The sequence below is a fragment of the Myotis nattereri genome, assembly GCF_964212035.1.
Source record: "Myotis nattereri genome assembly, chromosome: 4".
Lineage (NCBI taxonomy): Eukaryota > Metazoa > Chordata > Mammalia > Chiroptera > Vespertilionidae > Myotis > Myotis nattereri.
The window spans coordinates 12670070-12696567 of record NC_138079.1 but is presented as its reverse complement, the minus strand read 5'-3'; the positions used below and the strand labels follow the sequence as shown (position 1 = coordinate 12696567).

Here is a 26498-nt window from a genome sequence, read left to right as displayed (position 1 = left end):
AGAACAGGAAGCAGACCACTTTCTTGAAGAGGCTTAAGAAAAATTCAAGATCACAGACTGAGGAAAGGAAATCTTTTGAAAGGTCAAGTTTAAGGACTGTACAATAGGCAATTAAAAGAAGAAAAAGGAAAAGATAAACCTCACTCTCATGTTGGGTTGTGGATGATGCCAGGACTGGGGGCCCAGCACAGAACCAGCAACTCAGGAACCAGCTAAAAGAAAAGGTCTGGCAGATTACTATTATTTTTTTCCATTTGGCTAACAAAGGGCCAAATTCATGGAGGCCAGTTCAGACAGGAGTGGATCTGGCTGACAAGGCTCAGTGAGCTGGGATTCAGAGAAGTTAGAGCTGAACTCACATAACTGAGGCCCAGTGAGAGACACCCCCTTCTCCCTGCATTGCATTCTCATTAGTGATGCTCCAGGCAACCCCATCTCCCCAGTGCTTCCAGACCCTTCATGCTTCTTTACCAGACCCGGCTTGCCCTGCACTCACAAGGCTGTCTATCCCCACTGCAAGTTTATCAGCTCATTCTCTGTCTTGACTCTGATGTGGGCTCATATTCATTTTTGTTCTCATTCTGCCTCTTCTTGGCTTTCGTTACCCACCTATGACTCCCGAAACTTGACCTTTTGCCAGGAATGATTTCTAGATTTTCATAATTGCTTCCCACATGCTAGTACCTTGAAATGGCATTAATGATAAAACCACATAGCATCCCTTCCAGGGGGTGTGTAGAGTCCTGGAGTGTCATGAATTCCAAGCAGCCTGTAATCTTACAAGGGAGGAATCTCTGTGGGGGTTCAGGTGCGTGAATGGGGATGGGAAGCAGGGCGGCTGGCTGGGGGCATGGGCTTCATGCCGGTCCGAATGAATCACATCCAGCGCTGCTTACTTTCCAGGGAAGAGACTGCTCCCACTTACTTCCCTGCAGGCAGACAGGCCATGGGGCTGGGAGGAGGTGGGCAGAACTGATGAAACCATCCCATGCCCCAACTCGTCTTCTCTCCCCTGACTGTGGCCAACCTTGCTGGACATGTTTTAGATGGCATATACTGCTATAGGATGGGGAAGTGCCGACCCACACTCGACCCCATGAACACGAAAACCTATAATGTTAGGCCACACCAATAATTCTGGGTTTTCCTGTGTGGCATCGAGCATCGTTTAGCTCTAACTAAGCTCTTTTTTTCAAGATTGTTTTCAGAGCAATCCATACAGGGGAGGTGCATTTTCCCAGAAATAGACCGATATACATGTTCTGCTCTGTACTGCTGCTGCTCAGGATATGGGATTTGGAAATCGGCACGTGTGACTGTGACATCGTTGCCTGTGTCCCCCTGTGGCATGGACTTCTGAGCCTGTTAAATGGTCAAAACCCTGTGTGGCTGTTGAGCAAGTTATTTGACTTCTCTGTGCTTCTGTTTCTTTATCTTAGGATGGGGATACAGTTGTACCTGCCTTACAGGGTTGTATTAAATGAGTCCATCTGTGTGAGTAGTCACTCCCCAGCCAATCGAATGGATTGCTGGTGAGATCTAAATAATAATGTTCTGTTTTGGAGTTCCTTTTGCTAAGCACATGATTTGCTAGTTTGACTACCACAGGCTAACACGGAACTCCTCCTTAAGTTGTGGAGGATTCGGGGAAGGTTAGTTGATGGGAAGAACCCGTTGAAAGTCTCCTGAAGAGATACCTCATTAGGAAGCCCCAGATATAGTCGTGAATATTCAAGTCATTGACAATTGGCTTAGTTCTCACCATCTTTGAGTTTTACTTTGTTAAGTACTGCTCATCAGTTTTTGAATATCTAAGTTGTTAGAGGTCGTTCACTCAAGGCCCAATGCTGAAAGTAAAAGGGAAATCAAGAAGAACCCTGGGGCTTTGCGGGTTTTTCTTAACTCGTGTCCATTTTCTACCTTTAAAAGCACTGACTTCACTTTTACAAGAGCCTGTAGAATAATCATTCCTTTAAATATTTTATATTGCATTCGGAGGTGCATTTTTCAAAGATCATTTCCTTGACATTTTCTGGGGGTATATTTCTTGGGAAATAAAATTAATACATTTGGTCGTTGCTCATACCAATTTATTTAGAGCTATAAATAAGATAAAGATGCTTCCTGCCATTTGTACTAGAAAATATAAGGATCAGAGGAATATCTTTGGAGGACAGGGCAAAGGATTAATAGCACTCTTCAGAGGACGCTGAGGCTGGCTGATGCTCTAAGCCGCTTTATCTGGTCCTCAGGTGAATTACTCTTCAGCATGTCAAGAGAGATCCAATGGCCAAAGCGCAGGCCAGAAACACAGTGCCCCAGGCCACACACTTCATTAGGGGCCGCTGAGTGACAGAAATCAGATTTCCTAGTTTTCCAGTCTATACATGTCGCACAGCCTCCCCAGCTGTTCACATAGATTATCTGGCAGCCATATCTCTCTGAGTGCTTCCCTGAGGCTGAGAATGACCCTGAAGAGGTAAGAAACCCAGTCATTCTAATGGGAGCCCATGATATGCGTGCAACCATAGTGGAAGCAATAGCAGAGAGACTGACTTGCTGCAGTCTCCTAGCAAGGAATTCTTTCATGCAATGAATCTACTAAATGCTATAGTGCTGCTGTGGGAGACATGATGGACATGCTTCTCCCCGGGAGTGGCCAGGGAACGGTGGAATAGCACAAAGTATGGGACTTTAGGGCAAGTAAAGGCAGACATGGGAAGCTGGAAGTTCAGAGAAGAGGTTGGGGAAGGGAGGCTGCTGGGAGGCAAAGGGGCCACATCAGGGCCCAAAGGAAGGGAGGATGTTACCACGGTGTGGAGGAAGGCAAGGTATCCATGGCAGCAGGAGAGGCGTTAGGACTAAGGGTGAGCGCCTCTGTGGGACCCTGGGATGGGGAGGAGCTGGCGTGGGCAGGGAGTGAAGCGGGGAGACAGTGGGCTGTACTCAGGCTGCAGCCCCGATCCCCAGGAGTTCAGGCAGGAAGGCAACAGGAAGCAGTAGGCGATTTTTAAAATGAATCAAGTCAGATATGAAATTGCTCAGAGGAACACAATCTTCTGAAGAACTCTTTCGTAAATCCTTTCAAAAATGAAGAGAATCCGTTATCCTGTACATGCGGTACAGACAATAACTTTCCCAATTTAATTACCTTATAAGTTTAGATTTTGTATATCACTTGCTTCCCTGAATTAGGGGACGCACGCTCCATTTTTTTTATTCCATCACCAAAACAATGCCATCCTGAAAGAGAAGCAAGGCATGAAGAGAAAAGGGGAAATAAATATTCAGTAGAAGAAAGAGCATTGCTGCCAAGTCCTTACATTTCGAGTTTTGTCTCAGAACTGAAAACCAGCTTTTTTATTTCTCCTTTTCATTTTTATATCAGTCTACGTAGGGTCCAAGTCACCTCAGAAATTTGGGACATTTTCTATTTTGAATCATAGATGTGAAGAAAGACAGAGTGGTGATGGTTTACGAGCCGGAGACTCATGGGGTGGCAGTTAGGTGCCTTGCCAGCTGCCATCCCCTTCTCTTTCCTGTCCAAGAGATTTTCCTTATTTTCAAACTGGAGCTCAGAGTCTGCTTCAGCACCCTTCTCAACACAGTGCTCCTGTGCAGTCACTCCTAACTGAATTTGGCTTTGAGTATAAGAGTGGTTCTTACACTTCAGTGGGCATCAGAAGCACCTAGAAGTCTTATTCCAACACAGGAACTAGCTGCCCCCCCTTGGATTTAATAGGTCTGGGGGAGGCCTGAGAATTTGCTGGTGATGCCACTGGGTGGGGGGGGACCACACTTTGAGAACCACCGTCTTGGATTTTAGAACAACCATCAACAGATGGCAGCTCAATTTCACCTCCTTGTTCTCTGCCGCTCTTCCTTTTGATTTCTTAATTGGAATGCTTTCCAACCTATGCCGTTAAGTCAAGAAACTATCATAGTCCAGGATCACTTGTTTTTTTTTTTTTTTACATTCCAGTGACTAGATAGTACCTTCACTGGAATATAAGTTAATGCTTTAGAATATGGAATGAGGGATTTCAGAATATAAGAAGAGCTGGTGGGTTGACAGAGTAGACCAAAGAAGAATGTGCTGGAAATTTAAGAAAAGTCCCAGTGTTCACACCAGGTCAAGGGTTTGTACTGAAGGTGGTGTGGCTGGTTATTGGGAGTTGAGGTGATGTTTACAAGAATGACAGAAGGTGACTGTGTTTGTTCCTGGAGCTGATATAAAAAAGTACCACAAACTGGGAGGTGTAAACAACAGAAATGTATCATCTTAGAGTTTTTTTTTAAATATATTTTTTATTGATTAAGATATTACATATGTGTCCTTGTCCCCATGTTACCCTCTACCCCCCCCCCCTCATGCCCTCACCCCCCCGTTGTCCGTGTCCATTGGTTAGGCCTATATGCTTGCATATAAGTCCTTTGGTTGATCCTTTCCCCTTACCCCCACCCTCCCCTACCTTCCCTCCAAGGCCCGACAGTCCAATCAATGCCTCTCCGTCTCTGGATCAGTCCTTGTTCATCAGTTTATGTTGTTCATTATATTCCACAAATGAGTGAGATCATGTGGTATTTATCCGCTCTCCAGTTCCATCCATGCTGTGGCAAATGGTAAGAGTTCCTTTTTCTTCTTCCTCATCTTAAAGAATACCTTTCAGCATTTCATATAATGCTGGTTTGGTGGTGATGAACTCCTTTAGCTTTTTCTTATCCGTAAAGCTCTTTATCTGACATCATCTTAGAGTTTTGGAGGCCAGAAGTCTGAGGTCAGAGTGTCAGCAGAGCTGGCTCCTCCCAACTAGATGAAGGAGAATGTGTTCCACGCCCTCCCCTGGCTTCTGGGGTTTGCTTGAAATCTTGGGTGTTCCTCAGCTAGTAGATGCATCCTCTGCTTTAATTTTAGAAAAATATATTTCTTTATTGATTTCAGAGAGGATGGGAGAGATAGAAACATCAGTGATGCGAGAGAATCATTGATTGTCTGCCTCCTGCATGCCCCCTACTGGGGATTGAGCCTGCAACCCGGGCCTGTGCCCTTGGCTGGAATTGAATCCGGGATCCTTCAGTCTGCGGGCTGATGCTCTATCCACTCAGCCAAACCGGCTAGGGACTCTGCTTTAATTTTTAATGTTTATGTCCTTTTTGCAGCTTTACTGAGGTATAATTGGCAAGTAAAATTGTAGGATATTTAAAGTTTTTCAATGTGGTCATTTGATATACATTGTGGAAGAATTCCCCCATTGAGATAATTTATACACCTATCACTTTTTTTTTTGTGTGTGAAAACATTTAAGTTCTTAGCAAATTCAATTATACAATACAGTATTACCACCTATAGTCACCATATTATACATTAGATCCTCAAACCTTACTCATCTTATAATGTAAGGTTTGTATCTTTTAACCAGCCTTTCCCTGTTGCCTCCACCCTCCAGCCCTGGCAACCGCTTTTCTGTGTTTGACCTAAAAAGAAATTGACAAGTGATTTCATGCAGCAGCTGTCTTTCTCTGCCTGCCTTCATCTTCACACATGTTCTCCCTGTGCGCATGCCTCTGTGTCCACTTCCCTATTTTATAAGGACACCAGTCATGTTGGGTTAGGGCCCATCCTAATGACATCATCTTGACTATTTATAATGATCCAAGTAAGATCACAGTTTGAAGCAGTGGGGCCTCATATGATTTTTTGAGGAACAATTCAACCCCTAATGGAGACCCTGAGCTTAGTTACTGCTCAAGCCTTCTGGTCTGCAGGAGACCCGTCCACCATGAGGAGCCGGCAGGGGCCTCGGAGAGCCACCCAGGAGCCCAGCACCCACCTCTCCTCTCACTCTGGGGATTGGCCAAAGATGCCATAGAATGCATCTGGGGACATGTTCACCACCATAAATATCCTACTCCACGGGAAAACTAGTTCCTTTCATGTTCTAGCTTTGTACTTGGAATTTTTGCACTTTGACATTATTCCATCTCAAACCGGGAGATGAGTTACTAAGCTGGAAGAAGGCATTGCTTGAAAAAGGTAGACCTAGTTATAACCGAGACTGCAATTAAGGGAGCCTATTAACTCTGGACTCCAAGACAAAGGCATGAACCTTCTGAGAGGAGATGCCTGCCAAGCGCCTGCCAGGGACAATCAAAGTAGTGACCTTAGGTGTCTGTGAGGGGCCTGCGGGGGATGTGCCTCTCTGAAGTGCAGCCCTGACACTCGCCGCGGCTGCCAAGACCAGTTAGGCGGCTGGCGTTTGGATCGGAGGAGTTCTGTCTTGGCTTCACGTGGTGGATCTTTCTCTAAATCTGTCCAGAGTATTGCCCTGTTCATTAATGTGTCACTGAAACTTAAAACGCCACCTTTCTGCTTCTCAGGTAATCATTGCAGACAGGCTTGAGGTGCGCAGTGAAAAGCACGCTTCTCAGCAGAACTGGATCCCACGGAATATCGGTGGGAACTGTGCTTGGCTTTTACCTACTTGTGTTCCTGGGATAACTGATTTAGGGGGCACAAAGGTCTACAGTGTGCGAGCTTCTTTGTAATTTCCCTTCTGAGGGGCTTTTTTTTGTTTTTTTAAATCCTCACCTAAAGATATTTTCCCATTGATTTTTAAAGAGAGTGGAAGAGAGAGGGAAAGAAAAGAGAAATATTGATGTGAGAGAAACACATCGATTGGTTGCTTCCTGCATGAGCCCTCACCAGGGCCCGGTCGGGGAGGAGCCTGCAACTGAGGTACATGCCCTTGACCGGAATCCAACCTGGGATCCTTCGGTCCACAGGCTGATGCTCTATCCACTGAGCCAAACTGACAAGGGCTCTGAGGGGCTTTTTGTTTGCTTCACGAATTTCTGAGCCTGAGTTTCCCTGTACTCGTGTACATATTTCTTCCACCAGTAGGAAACCGGTGGGAAGGAAAATCAGTTTGGTTTTGTTTCTTTAGCACTTTCCCCCCAGTGTTTCATGATTCCTCCATTCCTGGGGGTGCTGTCACCTCAGGGCATCTACTGGGCAGAGATCAAAACCCCACAGCTGGGCCTGAAGACACCTGGCTCGAGATTCAGTGAGAAGTGGAGCTGTTGACATCTGGCTTCTGGCTTTTCTTTTTATTTCTTTCACCAGATTATTACTTTCATTTTCTCTTACAAGATTGCTTAAAAGAAATCCATAAGCTAAGTAGAGTAAGGGTGTCTTCTCTACTCTTCTATTTCTCATTTTTGTGACAACTTGGGAGCTCTCTGTTGGCCCAGCTTTCTTTTATAAATCTTTCATTGTATCATTTGGAAGTGTGTTGAAAAGTACTCTCGTTTCGACCATAAGATCTATATACTGTGGAAATACTGCTTTACAAAAGGCCTCAGAAACATAACCATGTGCAGGATGGATTTAGACTCAAGTCTTCCTTTCAGATGAGGTGGCAGAAAAGACGCCACACAAGATTCTTACGTCCAGGTGCTGGAGTGACACGTCACCTCCCGCTCTCCTTCCTTGCTTCACTGGCTTGCTTGTTTTTATAAGAATTCTTTTCAGAAATGCCCATAAAAGTGTGGAGATATATGAATACCATCCGAATGAGAGCGAGCACAGCCTGTGTGCTCTTTACTTGCTACAAGGGAGTCAGCCCTTTCGTTTGTGTTTGGCAGAGACTCCTGGCAGGCGGACGGGTGGGGAAGCTTTACACTGAGAACAGGGGAGGCTGCTGGCCCAGGAAGCTGGAGGAGGACTCACTAGGAGCGGAGCGTCCTATGTGATTGATTGGGGTGCACATTTGGCTTTCTCTGGTTGTCCCCAAGGTGGAAGTGGAGGCAAAATTAGGGACGCTATCAGTAATTAATCAAGCCCTGAACATTTTTGGCCAATTGCTACAGAAGTGATTGTTTAGCTTCCTGGATTGCCACTAGGGACACTGGTCTGACTTCCCAGAAGTCTGACTTATGGAGAGTAGGCTGGCTTCTGGGGCTGATTGCAGAGATAATGGGTTGGTTTCCTGGGCTGGTTGCTACAAGTTGTGGGTCAGAGTTCTACTTTTATACACAGGGTAGGGCAAAATAGATTTACAGTTGTTCATATGGATAAAAATGCAATGATTAATAAATAACAGTACAAAAATAAGCTCTGTGTTTGGCATACTCACAACTGTAAACCTACTTCTGTGTATGATCTGCTCATTGTCTGCTTAGATGTTCAGTCTCTCAAAAGCAATCATTAGCACCAGTTGTGTGAATTAACTTTATTAAAATACAGTTGAACCCTTTTTTCATCAGATACATCTCAAGTGGAACACAGAACTTCACACACAGTACATCAGCTGGTTACTCTTTAACAGTGAATATATATCTATACTAGAGGCCCCATGCACAGATTCATACACCGGTGGGGTCCCTCAGCCTGGCCTGAGCTCTCTCGCAATCCAGGACCCTTGAGGGGGGTAGGGGGGGGGGGCGCTAAACTAGCAGTCTGTCATCCACCGAGGGCTGCTGTAGTGCACGAAGCAGCAGGTTGCCAGGGAGGAGCCTGGACTGGGCGTCACACCACTCCTGCTCATCCCAGCCCCTCTGCTGCCTGCATCTGGCGCCCGTAAGTCAGCTGAGCGGCACTCCCGCTGTGGGAGCGCACTGACCACCAGGGGGCAGCTCCTGCATTGAGCGTCTTCCCCCTGGTGGTCAGTGCACGTCATAGCAACCAGTCAACTGGTCATTCAGTCATTCGGTCGTTTAGTCACTTAGGCACAAATTAATATAAAGTGTGATTCTTAGAAATGAAAACTTTTAAGTGAAAGTAGTTTAAGTTACTAATATATAAATAATATAATGATAATTCAGTCATAATTCAATTTTATCACCCCTTTTACTCATAGGTATTAATTGAAATGCTATTTAATTCATGTTCTCCTTAGCCTCTTTAGTTTTAAGAGGAGCGACTTACTATGTTACTTTGAGTACTTCGGGTTTTCTTGCAGGATACACTTACCAGGAGCCTAGGGAAGGCCATCCCCACCCTGACATAGGCATGCTGGTCTTCCCCCTGTCTTCCACTTATTAGGCCATTCCAACTCTCTTTTGGGGGATTATTCAATATTCAACCTTTAAAATCTCACATCATAGTTTCACAGGCCAGAAAATCTTGTCAAACGTTAATTATATTTTATAGCAAGTATTATGAAAACAGCAGGTGTTATATTTTGAGCCACACATTTCCAACTCTAAGTTGCATCTTACTGTTCTTTTTGAACTATGCATCTTTCCCAAGTCCCTTGTGTCCGAGATTCTGTCTCTGGTCACTTGCCAGCCTGCTGATTGGCTTTCTGACCCTGGGCCGGGCGTTCAGTGGCCTCATGGAGTTATTCACAGTGGAGGAGTGTGGGAGAGTATGTTCCAGGTAATTTCCTCCCTAACTCCCTTCCCCAAAGGGAATAGACCCAGAGACTTCTGCTAGAACCTGGAATTCAGAGGGGAGAGCACTGCACCATCCTGAGAAACATGTGCTCCAGGGAGGAGAAGAGAATTGAGGATGCATTTCCGGTCTGGAAAATGAGCAGTGAGGATTCAGGCTCCGTGCTTCACAAGAGCCGGGGCTGGAGAAGAAGTGAAGCTGATGTTCTCTGTACCATCATTCCTGTTCTCCGTAAAAGCATCAAAGGAAACAACACAGGGAAAAAACTGGATTCTTATGAACTGGATCGAAGGGCACATGGGAATATGCATGACACAGTAAAGAACTTTTAAAAGGAAGATTGCCAGCCTTTTGGCCTTTACATTTAGGGGCATTTGGAACTTGAAGGGATGGAAATTAGAGTTGAGGGACATTTTCCCATTCTTACGGATGATGACAGCCCTTGGGTTTGGGTTTGCTAGGTTCTCTATAGGACTCTTGTTTATGGAGACTGCTTTTTACATTCATATCTGGTTTGTTCTTTAAAACATCCCATCAGGGCAGAGCTTGTTCAGGTTTCAAGAGATATGATACCTTGTCACACTTCAGTTCTAGTTCATTTGTGGCACCTTGCCATAGTTGAGATACTGCAACAGAAGAGCAACATGTGTATTTTTCTTACAATTCATTCATATTTAAATCACTTCCTGAAATTTCTTTTGGCATAAGCCTCTCTGTGATCATTGTAACATACAATTTAAGTTTCCGTCCTAATGTTTTTAACTGTTCAGCCTCCTATAATGTGTGTAGGATAATTGGGTGCGGGCTATGTCGTCATGACTTTTGGCCAATTAAGAGACCACCTTAGAACTAGCCATAGATGAGCACAGACATTCCCAGATGGAGTTAATAAGCTGTTCTCATCACGTGTGTTCTTCCCCCCACTGGAATTGTGCTGCTGTTGGCGCAGTGTTGGCAGCAGAAAGAAATGTGATGTTCGGTTAATGGCTTGAGAAGGGGAGGGAAGGACTCAGGGTCACCTGTGGCATATCGCATTCTGAGCTGAGCCAAAGGAGATTAATGCTGTCACTTGCTTGATTAGCATTGCCACTTGCCTGGCTCTTGACTTCGAAATGTATTATTTCTGAGACGACAGCTCACATTGGAGTTGTCTTGTCCACCTTTGCAACTCACCTCGTAAAATCCCACAGTAGTGGGTCCATCCAACTGGAGCGGGAAGCTGAGATACTGCAAAGCCCTGCTTGTTTTCTGTTTGCCTTCATGACAAGGGCTTTCAAAATAATGCTAAATTGCTTAAGCTTGAGCCTGCAAAGTAATTTATGCTTTGTGTCTCAAGTTAAAACTCTTTTTAGCAAAGAGTTCTAGAGAAAGCATCCTTAAATCGATTCAGATGTGTGCATGCATTTATTCATGTGAGTGTCAGGAAATTTTTGTTAAGATAATCTTCCTAGAGTATTATGCTAAGTGAAACAAGCCAGTCAGAGGAAGACAAGTACCATATGATTTCACTTATATGTGGAATCTAATGAGCAAAATAAAATAGAAACAGATTCATAGATATAGAGAACAGACTGACAGCTATCAGAGGGGAGAGGGCTTTGGGGGCTGGGTGAAAAAGGTGAAGGAATTAAGCAAAAAAACAAAAAAAAAAAACCCACAAAAAAACCCTCTTTGGTGATTACCAGAGGGAAAAGGAGTGGGGAAAGGAAGAAGAGGGTAAAGGGGCAATAAATGGTGATGGGAGGAGACTTGACTTGGGGTGGTGAACACACAATATAATATACAGATGATGTAATATAGAATTGTATACCTGAATCCTAAATAATTTTATTGACCAATAAATTCAATAAAAGTAAAAAAAAGATAACCTTTCTAAGTACATGATTTTGATGTGAATTGGTAATGTGTTCCTATAGTCTGAGTTGTCTGTGCTTGGGTTTTTAAATGCTCCATGTACTGCCTCACTTGCCTGGGAATGATCTGGGTTCGAGTGTTCTGCAGGTCAAATATTTACCATGAAAGTATTTTCTATTCCATTTTCCCATTGAATGAAAGTTCCTTATCTGAAGTCTCTATTGGCAGTTCTGTGGACCCATTTGTCTTCTTGAGGGAGGCTGAGAATCTGGCAGGTCCCTGATTTTTGGAGCTGTGGGATCTGAGTTCCAATCCCAGCTCTGGCACTTACCAGGAAGAATTATCTTTTACATACAAAAAGCATGTAGAAGAATTGGAGTAAATAATAAGTACTGTCATTGAAAATAAAATGTGAATTTTTAAAACCTTTGGCTATATAATGCCAACCTTTCCTTTAGAAAGGTCATACGCCCACCATGGTTGGTCTAAAATTCATTGTATGTTATCATTTAAATAATCCTACCTAGTGTATAGGAAAATTGTCTTGTTCTTGTTCTAATGTGTATTTCTTTGATGCCTCACGAGGTTAGACACATTTTTCATATGCTTATTGGCTTTTTAATGTTTCTTTTTTGAATTGCCTGTTAATGTGTATTGAAAATTCCCTTGTTCACCCTGTCTTCCTCCATATAATAAAATAATAGTATAAATGATAAACACATCATATCTTTTGGAATTTATAACAATATCACCATAGATTTTTTAAATATTTATTTATTTATTTTAATGCTGGGCCCAAAACACATTGCACGAGCCTGGTGTCTCCATGAGCCCCACAGCTATACATTTGGGGCCCTAAGGTCAAGCTTCTCAATATGTGGCCTCAATATTGATCTCCTCATGGGTGTGTGAAGGGCAGGGCCTGGGCTGGAGGGCAGGCCCAGCTGGTGCAGGTGGTCAGTGGCCTCCCCAGGTGTGCCAGACATATAACCATTCCCTGTGCACCATGATGTGTAAACAATGGGAGAGCACAGCCTTAAGACTTGACTCCGCCTTTGCTTTTGTTCATGAACTAAGTAGCTCAGATAAGACTGGGAACAAAAAGACTTTTCAGTCTTAATTATTCACTGATTAACTTGTAGTCTGGTTCTAGCAATGAGCCACATAAACAGCTTCACTTGAAATCACTTTGAAATTCACTATTCCTTCCATTCCTTTTTTGTCACCTTCTCACGTCTTCTTTGGTGTGCACCTTTCTTTTCTTCAATATTCTACCATGGAGTCTTTTAATAATTGCCTGGGATTCTGACCTCTCTTCACCAGGAGATGAAATCGTTGAAGGTAGATGAGATCTCTGAGCTCACCATTTCTCTTATAGCGTTGTATAAATCTATAGAAACAGACCAAAAAACTCATGTCTAGGATGATGATTCGTAGTTCTAGTTACAACTGGAAGGGTCTAGTTACAACCCGAAGGGTCTGACTTTAAATCTTTAAAGACAAAGATTTGACCATCTTTGTCTTTAAACCACAGGGTTCCAGCAGCACTTCTGCATTCAAATGGCATTTTGGAATTTTCCCATTACTGCTCATTAAATTCATACTCATCTTTTCTAAGCTCCAGAATGTCTTTCAAATAAAAGCCAAGAGAACTAAATATCACGTCAAATATAAAATTGCCATAGAGCAGTTTGTTAGTCTTTATCAGTAAGTTACATTATAGTTTGGCTACAAATTCCCTCCTTTTAGCATGGTTTTAGACATGGTTTTAGTCCATGTGCCCAACTTGTGTGTTTTCCTGGTGCTGGTACTTAGATTTGTTCCTGAGTATGTAGTAAAAAGACCTAAATTTAGTGATTTTTTCCTATTTGTCCTAGTAAAGAACTAACTCACAAGGGCGTTTTAAAAAGTCAGCTGTGCTAAGTATTTTATCTCGCTGGACCGTGGGAAGGAACGTTTTGGCTTGGGAAAGCACAGGGTTGAACCAGAAAACCCTGTGAATTGCTTAGGAATACGTGGTTTCCCACATCCCAAAATAGAAACGATCCAGTTAAGTCCAAATTAACCCCTTACGCACAGATGCAAACATTTCTTTTGTCACTGGACCGTTGGTGGTTTTTCACTCATATTCATCTGTTAGAATCCTCCTCCCAAACACATTATTTTGGTATAACCAAATTAATCACAACTACATGGTTATACAAAGGAAATATTTTTTCATTTTTCTATTGTTAATTTCTAACAATTGAAGAGTGGTCTGTACAATCCAAATCCTTTAAAATGTGTTCATATTTGCTTTGTAGTCCAATATATTGTTAATGCTATAAATGTTTTTGTGTATGCTTCAGAAGAACATGCATTTTCTATTTTTGTGGCAGTGCCTTAAATAAATGATACCCTAAATCTTATTGGTTATAGTGTTAATTATATATCCATTTGATCTATCAACTGTTAAAAGGAGTATATGATTGTTGATTTGAATTTTTCTCCCATAGTTCTGTCATTTTGGTTTTATCTATTTTGAGTCTCTTATGAGTCATATACAAGTTTCAAATTATTATGTATTTCTGGCAAATTAAAACTATTACTTTAACTCCATATTTAGAAAATATTTTTTGCCTTAAGGTTTACATATCCAGTACTATATACATTTGTGCATGTGTATCTATCGATCTACCTATTAGCTATCATCCACCTAACCTATAAAATGCCTAATACAGTGACACCAACTCTCCTTTCTTACTATTTTTCTGAACTATCTCCTATCCTTTTCTTTTGAACCTTCCTGTATCTTTGCATTATGAAGTTGCCATTTGTAAACTATATGCAGTTGGATGCTTTAATCCAACTTGACCATCTTTGTCTTTAAACTGGAATATTTACTCCACTTATATTATTTCCATAACATATATTTGGGTTAATATCTACCATACACTTTTGTTCTTGGTTTTTGTTTCTCCCCTTTTCCCTACTTTTCTCTCCCTCATTCCATTTTCCCTCATTACTAATCTACATTCATTTTAAATTCTTTTAGTGTCTCATTTTAGTGTCTCCTCTGGCCCTTCTCCTCCTCTCTTATGCCTCCTCCTCTTCCTCCTCCTCCTCTTTCTTCTTGCCTTTAGTTCTTTCTTTCTTTCTTTTTTTAGTAATTTCATTAATATGTTTAAAAGATGTCTTTATGTTTATCCAGCATTTTTAGTTGTGTTAGTGGGAGAGTTGGTCAGGGTATCCAAAATAGAAGTCCTGCGTGGATTTTATTTTCTAATTTAAAATATGATTTTTATTATTACCAATGCAGTAAATGAGCATCTTAGGAAGTTAGAAGATACATATAAATAAGAAAAAGAAAATAAAAATACCTTATTCAGATCATTCAGAGATGATCACTTTTATTGTATACCTTAGGGTATATTGTTCCATTTGTGTGTGTGCATGTGCACATGTGTGTGTGTAATATATGATATATCTATGGATCTTATTCTAAAATAAGATCATACTACCCATGCCAAGGAGTGAGGTGCTTTTTTCAGTTAGTAATTGCCTCTTTCCATGTCCATACACTTTTATTTTATCTTATATCCAGTCCTTACTCAAGTTTCTCTGATTGTCTCCCAAATATCCACTGTAGTTGGTTTGCTCAAATCTGGCCCCAACTCAGGACCACCCACTGAATCTGGATGTTGAATCCCTGAGCCTCAGGCCCAGTTCCATGTTTGTTTTCATGGCCTTGACTTTTTGAGCTGGTCAGGCCAGCTTTCCTGCAAGATGTCCACTTCTCTCTCATGGTGTTATTTAACTTGGTCCCATCTCCCTTCTATTTCCTTTTAATTACAGGTAGTTCTATAGGATTAATGAATTCATTTTATAGATATTTTAAATTAGAAATGATTGTAGGTGATATTGTAGACCTCATATTGCAATGGGGCACATAATATCTCATAATAGCATTGGGGAGTTTGGCCACTAGGTTATGATACAACAGTTTGATTCCTCCATGGTAAGATTATTAATTTTTGTCCATGAAATTAGTAAGTAATCTGTGTGGGGCTACTTTGACATTATCTGACTGTCTAATTTCCATCAATCATATACCCAGTGGTTTTAATATCATTTGAACATCCTCCCTTGGGCCAATGGCTTCATGGGGGCTTGCAAATGCTGCCTTTCCTATTCTATTATTCCTTCTCAGTGTTACCCGACATTCCTCTGTAAAGCAGAGCTTTCCTTAGTCCTCCAGAGGATTGACTGCTCTGAAATGCCATTTTGCTGGGAAGCATTGATAAAAGCTTCCTTCTTTCATTTTAATTACCAATTTTCAAAGTAAGTTACCACAGATTGTGACATAAGGAATTTTTCTTGATCTCTCTCTTTCTTAGTATCATTATGGACTCATTTATTTTTATTGATTCATTGTGTTTCTTTTTTAAATTTCTTTATTGATTAAGGTATTACATATGTGTCCTTATCTCTCCATTGCTCCCCTATCCCCCCATCCCTCACCCCCTTTTGTCTGTGTCTGATTCATTGTGTTTCAACCTACTATAATCAATACTCTTTTTTTTTGTTGCTCAAATTGTCACAAATGCGGATAGTGGGGGCCTCTAAGCCATGTCAATGCTCAAAACTATAAAGTATGTTGTCTATTTTATTAAAACTAAGGTAATCCAGCCCTAGCCTATTTGGCTCAGTGGATAGAGCGTTGGCCTGCAGACTGAAGGGTCCCAGATTCCATTCCAGTCAAGTTCACATGCCAGGTTACGGGATCTCCAGTAGGGGGTGTGCAGGAGGCAAACAATCAATGATTCTCATCATTGATGTTTCTATCTCTCTCTCCCTCTCCCTTCCACTCTGAAATCAATAAAAAATATATTAAAAATAAACCAAGGTAATCAGTCATTGTATGATGCATTTTATGTTCCATTGAAAAACTGGACCAACCAATTTACATATGAATTGCCATTAATTATAAGATAAATACTGATTTTAGAGATTTTTATCCTGATTTTATTTTATTTTATTGTTGACAGTATTATAGATGTCCTTCAAATCCCCCCCCCCAAGCCCCCCCCCCTCCCCAGCCCCTGCTGCCTCACTCTTATAAGGATCCATGTGAGTACATATTTTGGGCCCACTTGGATAATTCAGGCTAATCTCCCATCTCAAGATCCTTAACTTGATAATCTCTGCAAAATATATTTTTTTCCAGTTAAGGTAACCTTCATAGTTCCATGGATTAAGTTGTGGCTATATTTTGGAGGGCTGCTATTCAACCTATAACAATCATTACCATAGTTACTTACATTATCAAAACAAAAGAAAACCTGAAAAAAATTGCTGGTCATACAACACAAAATAAACAAACTTAAGATAAGTGTACACATATTAATATACACTATAAATGTACTAAGTAAAGTTTAACTTTGATATGTCATTTCTTTTGTCCTTAAATTAAATCTTGAAGGATGTGGCTTCAGAATGCTATGCTGCAAATTCACTTGTGATAAATCCTTTCTCTGCATTTTGGTTCTGTTTCAGTTTACTTTCAATTTCAAGGACTCAAAAAAATTAGTCGTTTTAGAATTAGGAAGTATATTTCATGGCTCAAGGTGTCCTCCATAGTTTATTAACTGGGGGGCAAAGTCATAGTTAGGGCAGCAGGGCCTGTGGACTCAGAGGGTGCTCACCTCTACACAGCTGGAGGGTCCCTCTTCTGTTCTCCCTGATCCCTTTCATGGGATCTTCCTTTATGCTGAGCACCATCTGTATCTCCCCTTGGCTTCCTTTCCAAGACTTTCCATTTCTTCTAAACCTTCCTGTCCATGCTCCAGGATGTACTTTTTCCCAACATCTCTTCCAGCTTCTATTACACTTGGTGATGTGCAATTTTTGCAAAGGTGCTGGGAGCCTGATTAGTTGGGATGAGGGGACATGTGGAACTTGGGTCTCTTATGAGCATGTGAATAGTTTGCTCACTTTCCGAGTCATCTAGAGTTGATGACAGGAGGTCCTGCTTTTGCTCAGGAGGGAATAAGACCTGTCTTATTTTAGTAATCTCAGAACAAAGCATCCTTGCTCTGCAAACATATCCACGTCTATTCTTTTCTATTTTCAACTGATTTATTTACTCTTATTTTTCTGTTAAAGATCCTTTGGAGAAATATCAAACTTGAATCAATTGATTTAAGGAAAAAAAAGAGGTCCTTTGTGCTAGAGCGGTCAGGATGTCCCTAGAGACCACATTGGTCCCAGAGTGACCACCTCCAAGTTGGAAAACTCAAGTGGTTTGTGCAGCCGAGACAAAGGTAGTGAGCAGAAATTCTAAGAGTGGGACAGTTGTGCCTTCAGAACTCAGGGTGTTTCTTTATATTATGCTATTTTGCACGTGTGTTACTGAATCTATTTTCTTAAAAGCACAGGCAACTGCAGGCAGCCTAGAAATGTCCATGTGTGTTTGCATTTGTTGTCTTTGCATCTTGGTTCAACAAACCCAAGTCTTCCTGGGAGATTTAATATATAGTTCACCCCTTTTCTTCTCTCCAGCTTGTCTTGATTGCGTGACTTGGTAAAGAAAACCAGACTACCAAAAAGATAGGATAATTTATGTTTTGGGTACTCTGGTTATTACGGAGACATTCTTGAAATTACACTGTTCCTACTTTTAAATATTAATTCCATTTCCTGAAAAGAATGAGCTAAAGAATTTAAGCAATTCTAAAGCACATGGAGGGGAAACTAAGTTCTCAAGAAAAGAAAATTGCTAGAAGGTGAAATGTGCAATTTGACAGCATGCATACATTACATTGTTATAAATGCTTCAGACTGCTTCACGTCAAACCCTGGGTTATGTTTTGACAGAGTATAGTAGTTTTGAAGACATGACAAGTGATGAATGTAGTACTTGCTGGGATAGTTTCTAAGAAATGAATTAGGTTTCTTGGATCTGGAAGTGGTTTAGGCTGTATATTAAGTATTTCGGTTCACTAGGATAGCATTTTTTTAAATATATTTTTTATTGATTAAGATATTACATATGTGTCCTTATCCCCACGTTACCCCCTACCCCACGCTCCCCCCCCCCCCCCGTCATGCCCTCACCCCCCCGTTGTCCGTGTCCATTGGTTAGGCCTATATGCTTGCATATAAGTCCTTTGGTTGATCTTTCCCCTTTACCCCCACCCTCCCCTATCTTCCCTCCAAGGCCCGACAGTCCAATCAATGCCTCTCCGTCTCTGGATCAGTCCTTGTTCATCAGTTTATGTTGTTCATTATATTCCACAAATGAGTGAGATCATGTGGTATTTATCCGCTCTCCAGTTCCATCCATGCTGTGGCAAATGGTAAGAGTTCCTTTTTCTTCTTCCTCTTCTTAAAGAATACCTTTCAGCATTTCATATAATGCTGGTTTGGTGGTGATGAACTCCTTTAGCTTTTTCTTATCTGTGAAGCTCTTTATCTGACCCTCTATTCTGAATTATAGCTTTGCTGGATAAAGTAATCTTGGTTGTAGGTTCTTGCTGTTCATCACTTTGAATATTTCTTGCCACTCTCTTCTGGCCTGCATGGTTTCTGTTGAGAAATCAGCTGACAGTCATATGGGTACTCCCTTGTAGGTAACTGACTGTCTTTCTCTTGCTGCTTTTAAGATTCTCTCTTTGTCTTTTGCTCTTGGCATTTTAATTATGATGTGTCTCGGTGTGGTCCTCTTTGGATTCCTTTTGTTTGGGGTTCTCTGTGCTTCCTGGACTTGTAAGTCTATTTCTTTCACCAGGTAGGGGACGTTTTCTGTCATTATTTCTTCAAATAGGTTTTCAATATCTTGCCCTCTCTCTTCTTCTGGTACCCCTATAATTCTGATGTTGGTTCGCTTGAAGTTGTCCCAGAGGCTCCTTACGCTATCTTCATATTTTTGGAATCTTTTTTCTTTTTTCTTTTTCGGTTGGGTATTTTTTATTTCTTTGTATTTCAAATCTTTGACTTGATTCTTGGGATCCTCTTGTCTGCTGTTGGATCTCTGTATATTATTCTTTATTTCAGTCAGTGTATGCTTAATTTCTAGTTGGTCTTTTTTCATATCCTCCAGGGTCTCACTAAGTTTATCGGCGGTTTCCATAAAATTCTTGAAAAACCTTATAAACGTGGTTTTGAACTCTATATCCAGTCGTTTGCTTTCCTCCATTTCTGTCATTTGTGACCTGTTTCTTTGTCTCCGCATTTTTTATGCTTCCCTGTGTTGGTAGAGTGGTTTTGTGTGCTAGGTGTCCTGTAGGGCCCAGTGGCTCAGCCTCCCCAGTTACCTGAGGTGGACACTCTTCGTGCACCTCCTTGTGGGCTTTGTGCACAGTCTTGTTGTAGTTATGCCTTGATTGTTGTAGGTATCACTGGGAGGAATTGACCTCCGGCCAATTGTCCGTGAGAATCAGCTGTGTCTGCAGTGGGAGAACTTCTGTGCTGAAGATACCCTTCTGGGGAAAAACTTGCTTCAGTGGGGCTTTGGTGCTCACTGAGTCTGCCCCCTGAGTGTGTCCCTTATGGATCTGAGGAGTTGTAATCCGGATGGTCCCCCTCTGACAACTGGGTACACTGGCTCTTGGATCTAAGGAGGTGCTAATTTAGCTTCTGCCTGAGGTTACCCAGCAGGAGCTATGAAGGGAACTGCAGATTCCCCTTCCTTTTTTGGAGTTTGGAGGTGCCCTGATAAGGCCCAGCTGTGAAGCAATGCAAGCTGCTGTGGGGCCTTGGGCCTTCTCTTGGAAGTTCTGGGTTTGTCTGGCCCAGCTGCAATTTGTTAGGTAATTTTCAGGTTGCATAGGGCCAGGGCATTCATATGCAAAAGCCTCTGCCGCAACCTGGGTGAGGTGGGGTCTCAGGAATCAAAGGGTGGAGCAAGCAGCTATGGAGGATCCTCAGCCCTGCCCTAAGGGGCTGCACATTTCAGTGTCCTGATAATTGCTGCAAGCACCTCTGAGGGAGAGCCGCCCTCAAGTTCAGAGTTCTGCCTGCTGCCAGACAGTCCAGTTTCTCCCCGTATGAGTCCTGGGTCCCCAGAGACTTCCCGGAACTGGAGTTCAGAGCAGTCGGGAGCTGTGACTCCCTCCCGATTCAAAAAGACAGCCACGTCCTCAGGTGCCAGCCCCTTTCTGCGTGAGCGAGCCTCTGTACCTTTGCACTTTACTTCCGCAGCTCCTCTGGCTCTCAGTGTGCTTTTCTTTCCTTCTAGTTGTAGAATTTCCACTCAGCCAGCCTTCCTGTATTTCTGGATGATGTCCATTTTGTCTTTTCGTTGTATTTTTGAAGTTGTTGTGGGAGGCAGCAATTTCCCGGTGTTTACCTATGCCGCCATCTTAGTTTCTCCTACACTAGGATAGCATTTGTTACATTGAAGCAACAATGGAATAAGACTCATTTTAGTGAGTTTAGATAATTGAAATTCCAAGGTAAGCCTATTTAATTGGAATGGTTTCAGGGATCACTTAACTAAATTATTAGTATGTATAATAGAAATAGATTGGGGCAGCTGTCGAACTTACAGTAACCTTTTAGCGGTCATTTCTGAGACATCCCTTCTTGATGAAAGTCACTCTTTCATCTCACCATCAGGTTTGTATGGGTCCTGTGTGGGTCCCAACTCCCTGCAATGGTGATCCATTAAAGTGTAGGCACTTGAGTTAAATTAGTGTTAGTAACTCACCTTGCCAGCTACAATAATTGGTTGATAGGTGGTATTTAACTAGGGTTATACCTTTTCTAGTCTGTTCAGACTTTTCCAGTTTCAAAACTGAAAGTTCCATGTCCCAGGGAACCTTCTCAGTCCTAGGCAAATGGAGTGGTTGGTCATCCTATATTTGACCGAAGCTGGCCAATGTTCTTCCCTAGGAGACTTGGACTGGAAATGCAGTCTTTCTCTTTCTGGCCACAAAACTGTGAAGATGTGAGTCCAGAGTAGCTGGCAGCTCTGCTTTCAACCTCAGGACTCAGCTCTCTGAGAGAATAAAGTCCACTTGTGGAGAACAAGATGGAAAGAGAGTCCTCAAACTGTTTGAGTTCCTGGCTCCATCGCTCCCCACCTTTGGCAAGGACGATGTGCTTAATGTGAGCCAATGGGCCTTCCTCTTTCCCCCCAGACTTTTCTAAGTGGGTTTCTGTCAATTGCAACCAAAGAATCCTAATATAACAATTGCCCCTAGACAAGATCAGGAGTTTCTTACTTTTATTCATTTTAGTTATAATTTTCCTTAGTTTTATAAAACTTACAAAAAAGTAGAAACAGTTCTAATAGTAATTAAAATTTAGGTTGGAAAGGATCTTGAAGGACTTGAAGGCTAATTTCACAGATAGGACAGAATTCCTTTCTACAAACCACCTGGAACAGTTTGGTGTAGAGGGGGTCCTCCAATACTATTGTTTTGGTCAATGTTATTCTATATAATAAAACCCTAATATGCAAATTGACTGAATGGCAGACCAACTGATCACTATGATGCGCACTGACCATCAGGGGCAGATGCTCAATGCAGGAGCTGCCCCCTGGTGGTCAGTGTGCTCCCACAAGGGGAGTGCTGCTCAGCCAGAAGCTGGGCTTACAGCTGGCCAGCACAGTAGCAGTGGCGGGAACCTCTCCTGCCTCTGCAGCAGTGCTAAGGACCCCTCAGGGCAGTGGTTCTCAACCTTCCTAATGCCGCAACACTTTAATACAGTTCCTCATGTTGTGTAACCCCCAACCATAAAATTATTTTCGTTGCTACTTCATAACTGTAATTTTATTACTGTTATGAATGGTAATGTAAATATCTGATATGCAGGTTGTATTTTCATTGTTACAAATTGAACATAATTAAAGCATAGTGATTAATCACAAAACAATATGTAATTATATATGTTTTCCAATGGTCTTAGGTGACCCCTGTGAAAGGGTTATTCTACCCCCGAAGGGGTCATGACCCACAGGTTGAGAACCGCTGCCTCAGGGGATGTCCGACTGTGGGGAGCAGGCCTACACCAGCAGTCGAACATTCCCAAGGGGTCCCGGACTATGAGAGGGCGCAGGCCGGGCTGAGGGACCTCTTCCCACCACCCCAGTGCACAAATGTTGTGCACCGGGCCTCTAGTTTCATTATAACATTGATGAGAAAAAAATTGATTTCTGTCTGGAGGCACTGTCTGTGTGGAGTTTTCATGTCCCCCTCTCGTCTGTGTGGGCTTCTCCAGGACCCTGTTTTCCTCCCACATCCCAAATATGCCCACATGAGGTAAACTGGTATCTCCATTGTCCCAGTCTGAGTGAGTTAGTGTGGGGGTGAGTGGCCCTGTGACAGAACGGCATCCTCTCCAGGGTGCGTTTCACCTTGTGCCCTAAGCTGCTGGCACTCAGCTCTGGTCACCTGCGACCCTGAACTGGAATGAGCAGGTTGGAAAATCATTCTCTTACTTTTTAAAAACTAATCTTTCTTAAATGTATGTATAGCTCACTTTTTAATTTTTCAGTGTTTAACATTAGAAGTGTTTTGGGTCTTTATTTAGAAGGTTGGTAATGTTTTGTGAACAGAAACATGCTGTAGGAACTTAACTCCTGTTTACATCAATTAGACTACGGTAGAATTTATTTTAATTTACATAGTTTTGCTTAAAGCCACAGTTTCCAAGAACCTTTTGATGATGTTAAGTGAGGACCCACTGTACTTCACTCTTATTCTTGTTATCGATCTGGATTCATCATAGTTTGTAAGGTATCTCGCATCTGGTTCATGGACCTAAGCCTGATGTGGGGCATGGTGGATAGAGGCATGCTGCCTCTGCTAGTTGACTATGTTGAATGGGTGCATGTTTAACTGAACTTAACTCAATTTCATTGATCTTTTAATCTTGATTTCACACTTGGGTTTTGAAAGAGATTCTCAAAAAAGTCTATAATCAGATTATTAAGGAAAAGGGGAATATCTTATAACTGGAATGTATCATACATATTGTGTTACAACATCACATACATTTTGGCCATTTATGCTTTATAATTTCTCTTTTAGATGTTTAAGAAAGTGGCTTTATTTTGACATGTGCGCATGTAGGATGTATGACATCTGTCCACAATTGCTCTGTGAAAAAATAAAAATTTCTGTTGTTACTTGTATCTTTCTGCTTTGGAAAAGAACTGTCTACTTAACAAAACTTGGCCAATTGCCTACCCCATGCATAGGCATTAGAGGAGCTAGGAGCCTGCAATAACCTTATAGTGTGTCTAGGATGTGCACGAGGTTGTCAGTTGTACCGTTGTCTCTGCAAGTAACAAAACGTGCTACTCTCACTGGCGGAAGCAAAATGGGAAGCGTTGTTTTTATATAATGGAAAAGGTGGACTGGGTTCCTAGACTTGTTCCAATGTCCTCACTGCCCTCTCCAGGTACAAGCTCTACCTCCAGCTCTACCTCTTCTGTGTGAATTCTGTCCCAGAAAGGCCCCTCCCCCACCCCAGGCACTGAGTGGCCTCCCAGCCAGAGTCTCCCTTCATCCCAGGTTGCGGGGGATGGGGAAGGAAACAGAATGCCTCCCTCCAGGAGCAATTCCAGCCGAGGAACCTTGTTCACCTTTAGTTCTGACTTTCTGTGTGGATTCCCACCCCCAGCATTGCTGTAGCTTGAGGAGGCAATAGGCTGCTGATTCCCTGAGGCACCGGTCCCCTCCTCCATCCTGGAGCCTCATGAGAACCCCAGAAGGTGTGAGAGGAGATTTCCCAAAAGGGGGAGACAGGAGGCATGGTTGGTGGATGGAGGAACAATTAACAAACATTTTCTACAAAGGGTATCTGGGTCGTGAAGCCTTTTCCCACTTGAGTGTATCAATGTAAAAAGCTTTCCTTTTGCATGACTGACCTGCACCTGCTGGCTCCTATACGTAGGCTATCCCATGCACTGAAGATCTTGGGTTTCTAAACCCACTTTTAGCCAATGCTGCCGCTCCACAGAAGCCTCTTTCTGCCTTGTTGCCCTCCTGTTGCAGGGGTCCAGAAGGAAGGGACGGGAGTGTGTGCAAAAGATGGGCCCGCCCTGTCCCAGGTCTTCTGAGTCGGACGCTGGGAGCAGAATTCAGGGAATAGGTGCCAGGTGATGGTGAAGGGCAGGAAGAGCCACACAGGCTGTCTTCTGCTGTCTAGAGTCATTCCTCCTCCTTGCAGCCTGGCGTGACCCCCCCGCCGCCAGCTCACTCATCACTGTCTTGGTGACGTCTTCCTTAGCCCTCTCCTCTGATGCCACCATGCTTGCTCACATTGTGCCTAACACTTTTCATCCTGTGTTACATTGCCGTTAAATCTGGTCAGTTTCCTCACCAGATTTTGAAGGACGTGTGGGCAGGAACCATATATTCTAAGTGCTAATTTTGTGATAGTGGAGAACAGGAGGAATTCTGAAAGGTGAGGGCGTGGGGAGGATCTGTCACCTCTGCCGGAGGGGGCAGGGTCTCCACACACACCCAGGGTTATCAGAGTGGAGACAGGCAGGAGTATGAGAAGTAACATTTCTGTTTATTGTTTTACAAAAGCTTTCATTACTATTTCTGGATATGTTTATAAAGTACATCATGTACAGTACGATAGTACAGGCATATAACTAATAAATACATAAATGTAATAATATGTTTATAAATATGCTATATATATATATATATAATTCAATTTTTAATAATTTTGTCAAGGATGGAGTGTGAGATCAAACCTGATTTGAGACCTTTGGGTTAGATCATTGTTTTCCAATTTTTTTGTAAGAACAACCCACCTTGAGGCCTGTACTGACATTGTGATCCTGCAAGTGTGTGTGGGTGGGTGTTGTATCAACTGGGGGAAAAGCTTGAGGAAATGGTATTCACTAAGGATCCTGCAATGATTTCAGATACTTTCAATTCCAATTCATTAAAAATGCTTGTCTCACCCTTAACTCCCTAAATTGGTCTCCACCCCTGCCCTCCTGGCCTCGTAGTGCAGCTGGGACATGAGGGGCCTGCTTGCCCAAGGGTAATCGATTTGGAGCCGGAGCCTGAGCCTGTCTCCCGATGCAGAGCCTGCAAACTGCAGCTCCCAGCCTCATCCTGGTAATCCCGAGAACGGAGTGGGGAGAATGCGAGGTGTGCAGTGAGGGATGGACCTCTAGGAAAGTGGCTCGTGCCAAAGAGTGGACATTTGTGGGAGGACAGCTGGAAGATCGGTGTTTACTAAAAATAAAGCTAGCTAGGGAGGCCGGGGCCAGATCAGGCAGACGATGAACGGGAGATGAAGGGCTTTTGGACAAGGTGGAAGGCGGTAATTCATCAGCCTATTAAGTCGCATCAGCATTACCATAGTCGGTCACCTGAAAAATTTTAGCACAGATCCCTGTGGGCCTAATCTGTGGGCCTAAATTAACTGGGGTCCCAAGCACACCATTGGGGAGGTGTGTCCAGCTTGCCTTTTCCCTGTTTTGGGGTAACAGTTGGGGACGAATACGATGCTACCTGGGCACTGGGTAGTGATCCCCCAGGGGTGGCTTTCCCACCAAATAGTGCCTTGAAGACTTGCCTGGGGACGCTGTGGGCTCCCGTTGGTTCTGGACCTGACGTTTTTCTTCTCCAAACAGGAGGAGTGGCAACTGAATCAAGATGAAAGCCTGTGTTCGATTTCTTGAAATTAATGCTCACGTGTGACCTCCTTCTGCTCCATCTACCTTTTTTTTTTTTTTTTAAAACCTGGTGATTGCACAAAAATGACAGTTTGTTCACAAGTGTCAAAGCCACTCAGTGACCTGTTCTGCTTTCAAATCTCTCTGCACTGGACCACTCTTTTATTGGATGGGGACACCTAGGCGCTGCGACTTTCTGCGGAAGCAGTAATATGGAAATAGTATATACCATGTTGGACTTAACCAGGGCCATAACTTTTAATCAGACTTAAAATCATTTTGTAGTAATAACTCTTGCATGGCAAACTATGTGCTTTCTGAAATAAAAGGCTTGACGTGTAAAGTTGGCTGTCGATAACTAGCCTTGGGAGGCTGTGGGGGGGGGGAGAAGGGGCGGGAGGGAGAGTGATGTTTGAGTCGGGTCTTAATGCTCTAATTTTCATTAACTAGTCACCGTGACAGGAGTTTATTAAAGTGCAAATCGGAAACTATTGGTTAAAAGGGCTGGCTGTGATCCAATTAATATATTCATTTTAATAGTGGGGCCCCAGGCTAGGAAAAGGCATTTACTAACTCAGAAATGTGTGTGTGTGAGTCACGTCTGGGTCCTAGCTC

The 26498-nt window shown here is 42.7% G+C and overlaps 1 protein-coding gene across 1 annotated transcript in view; it reads left to right on the top strand.

Moving 5' to 3' along the window:
* The window catches only part of ATPSCKMT (ATP synthase c subunit lysine N-methyltransferase), a 121642-nt gene extending 95419 nt beyond the window's left edge, over window positions 1–26223 (top strand). The window contains exon 5 of the mRNA XM_081089419.1: window positions 25842–26223. Within this exon, the coding sequence (XP_080945545.1) occupies window positions 25842–25889 (48 nt within the window). The 3' untranslated portion in view covers window positions 25890–26223. The remainder of the gene's footprint in view (window positions 1–25841) is intronic.
* The last annotated feature ends 275 nt before the right edge of the window (window positions 26224–26498 follow it).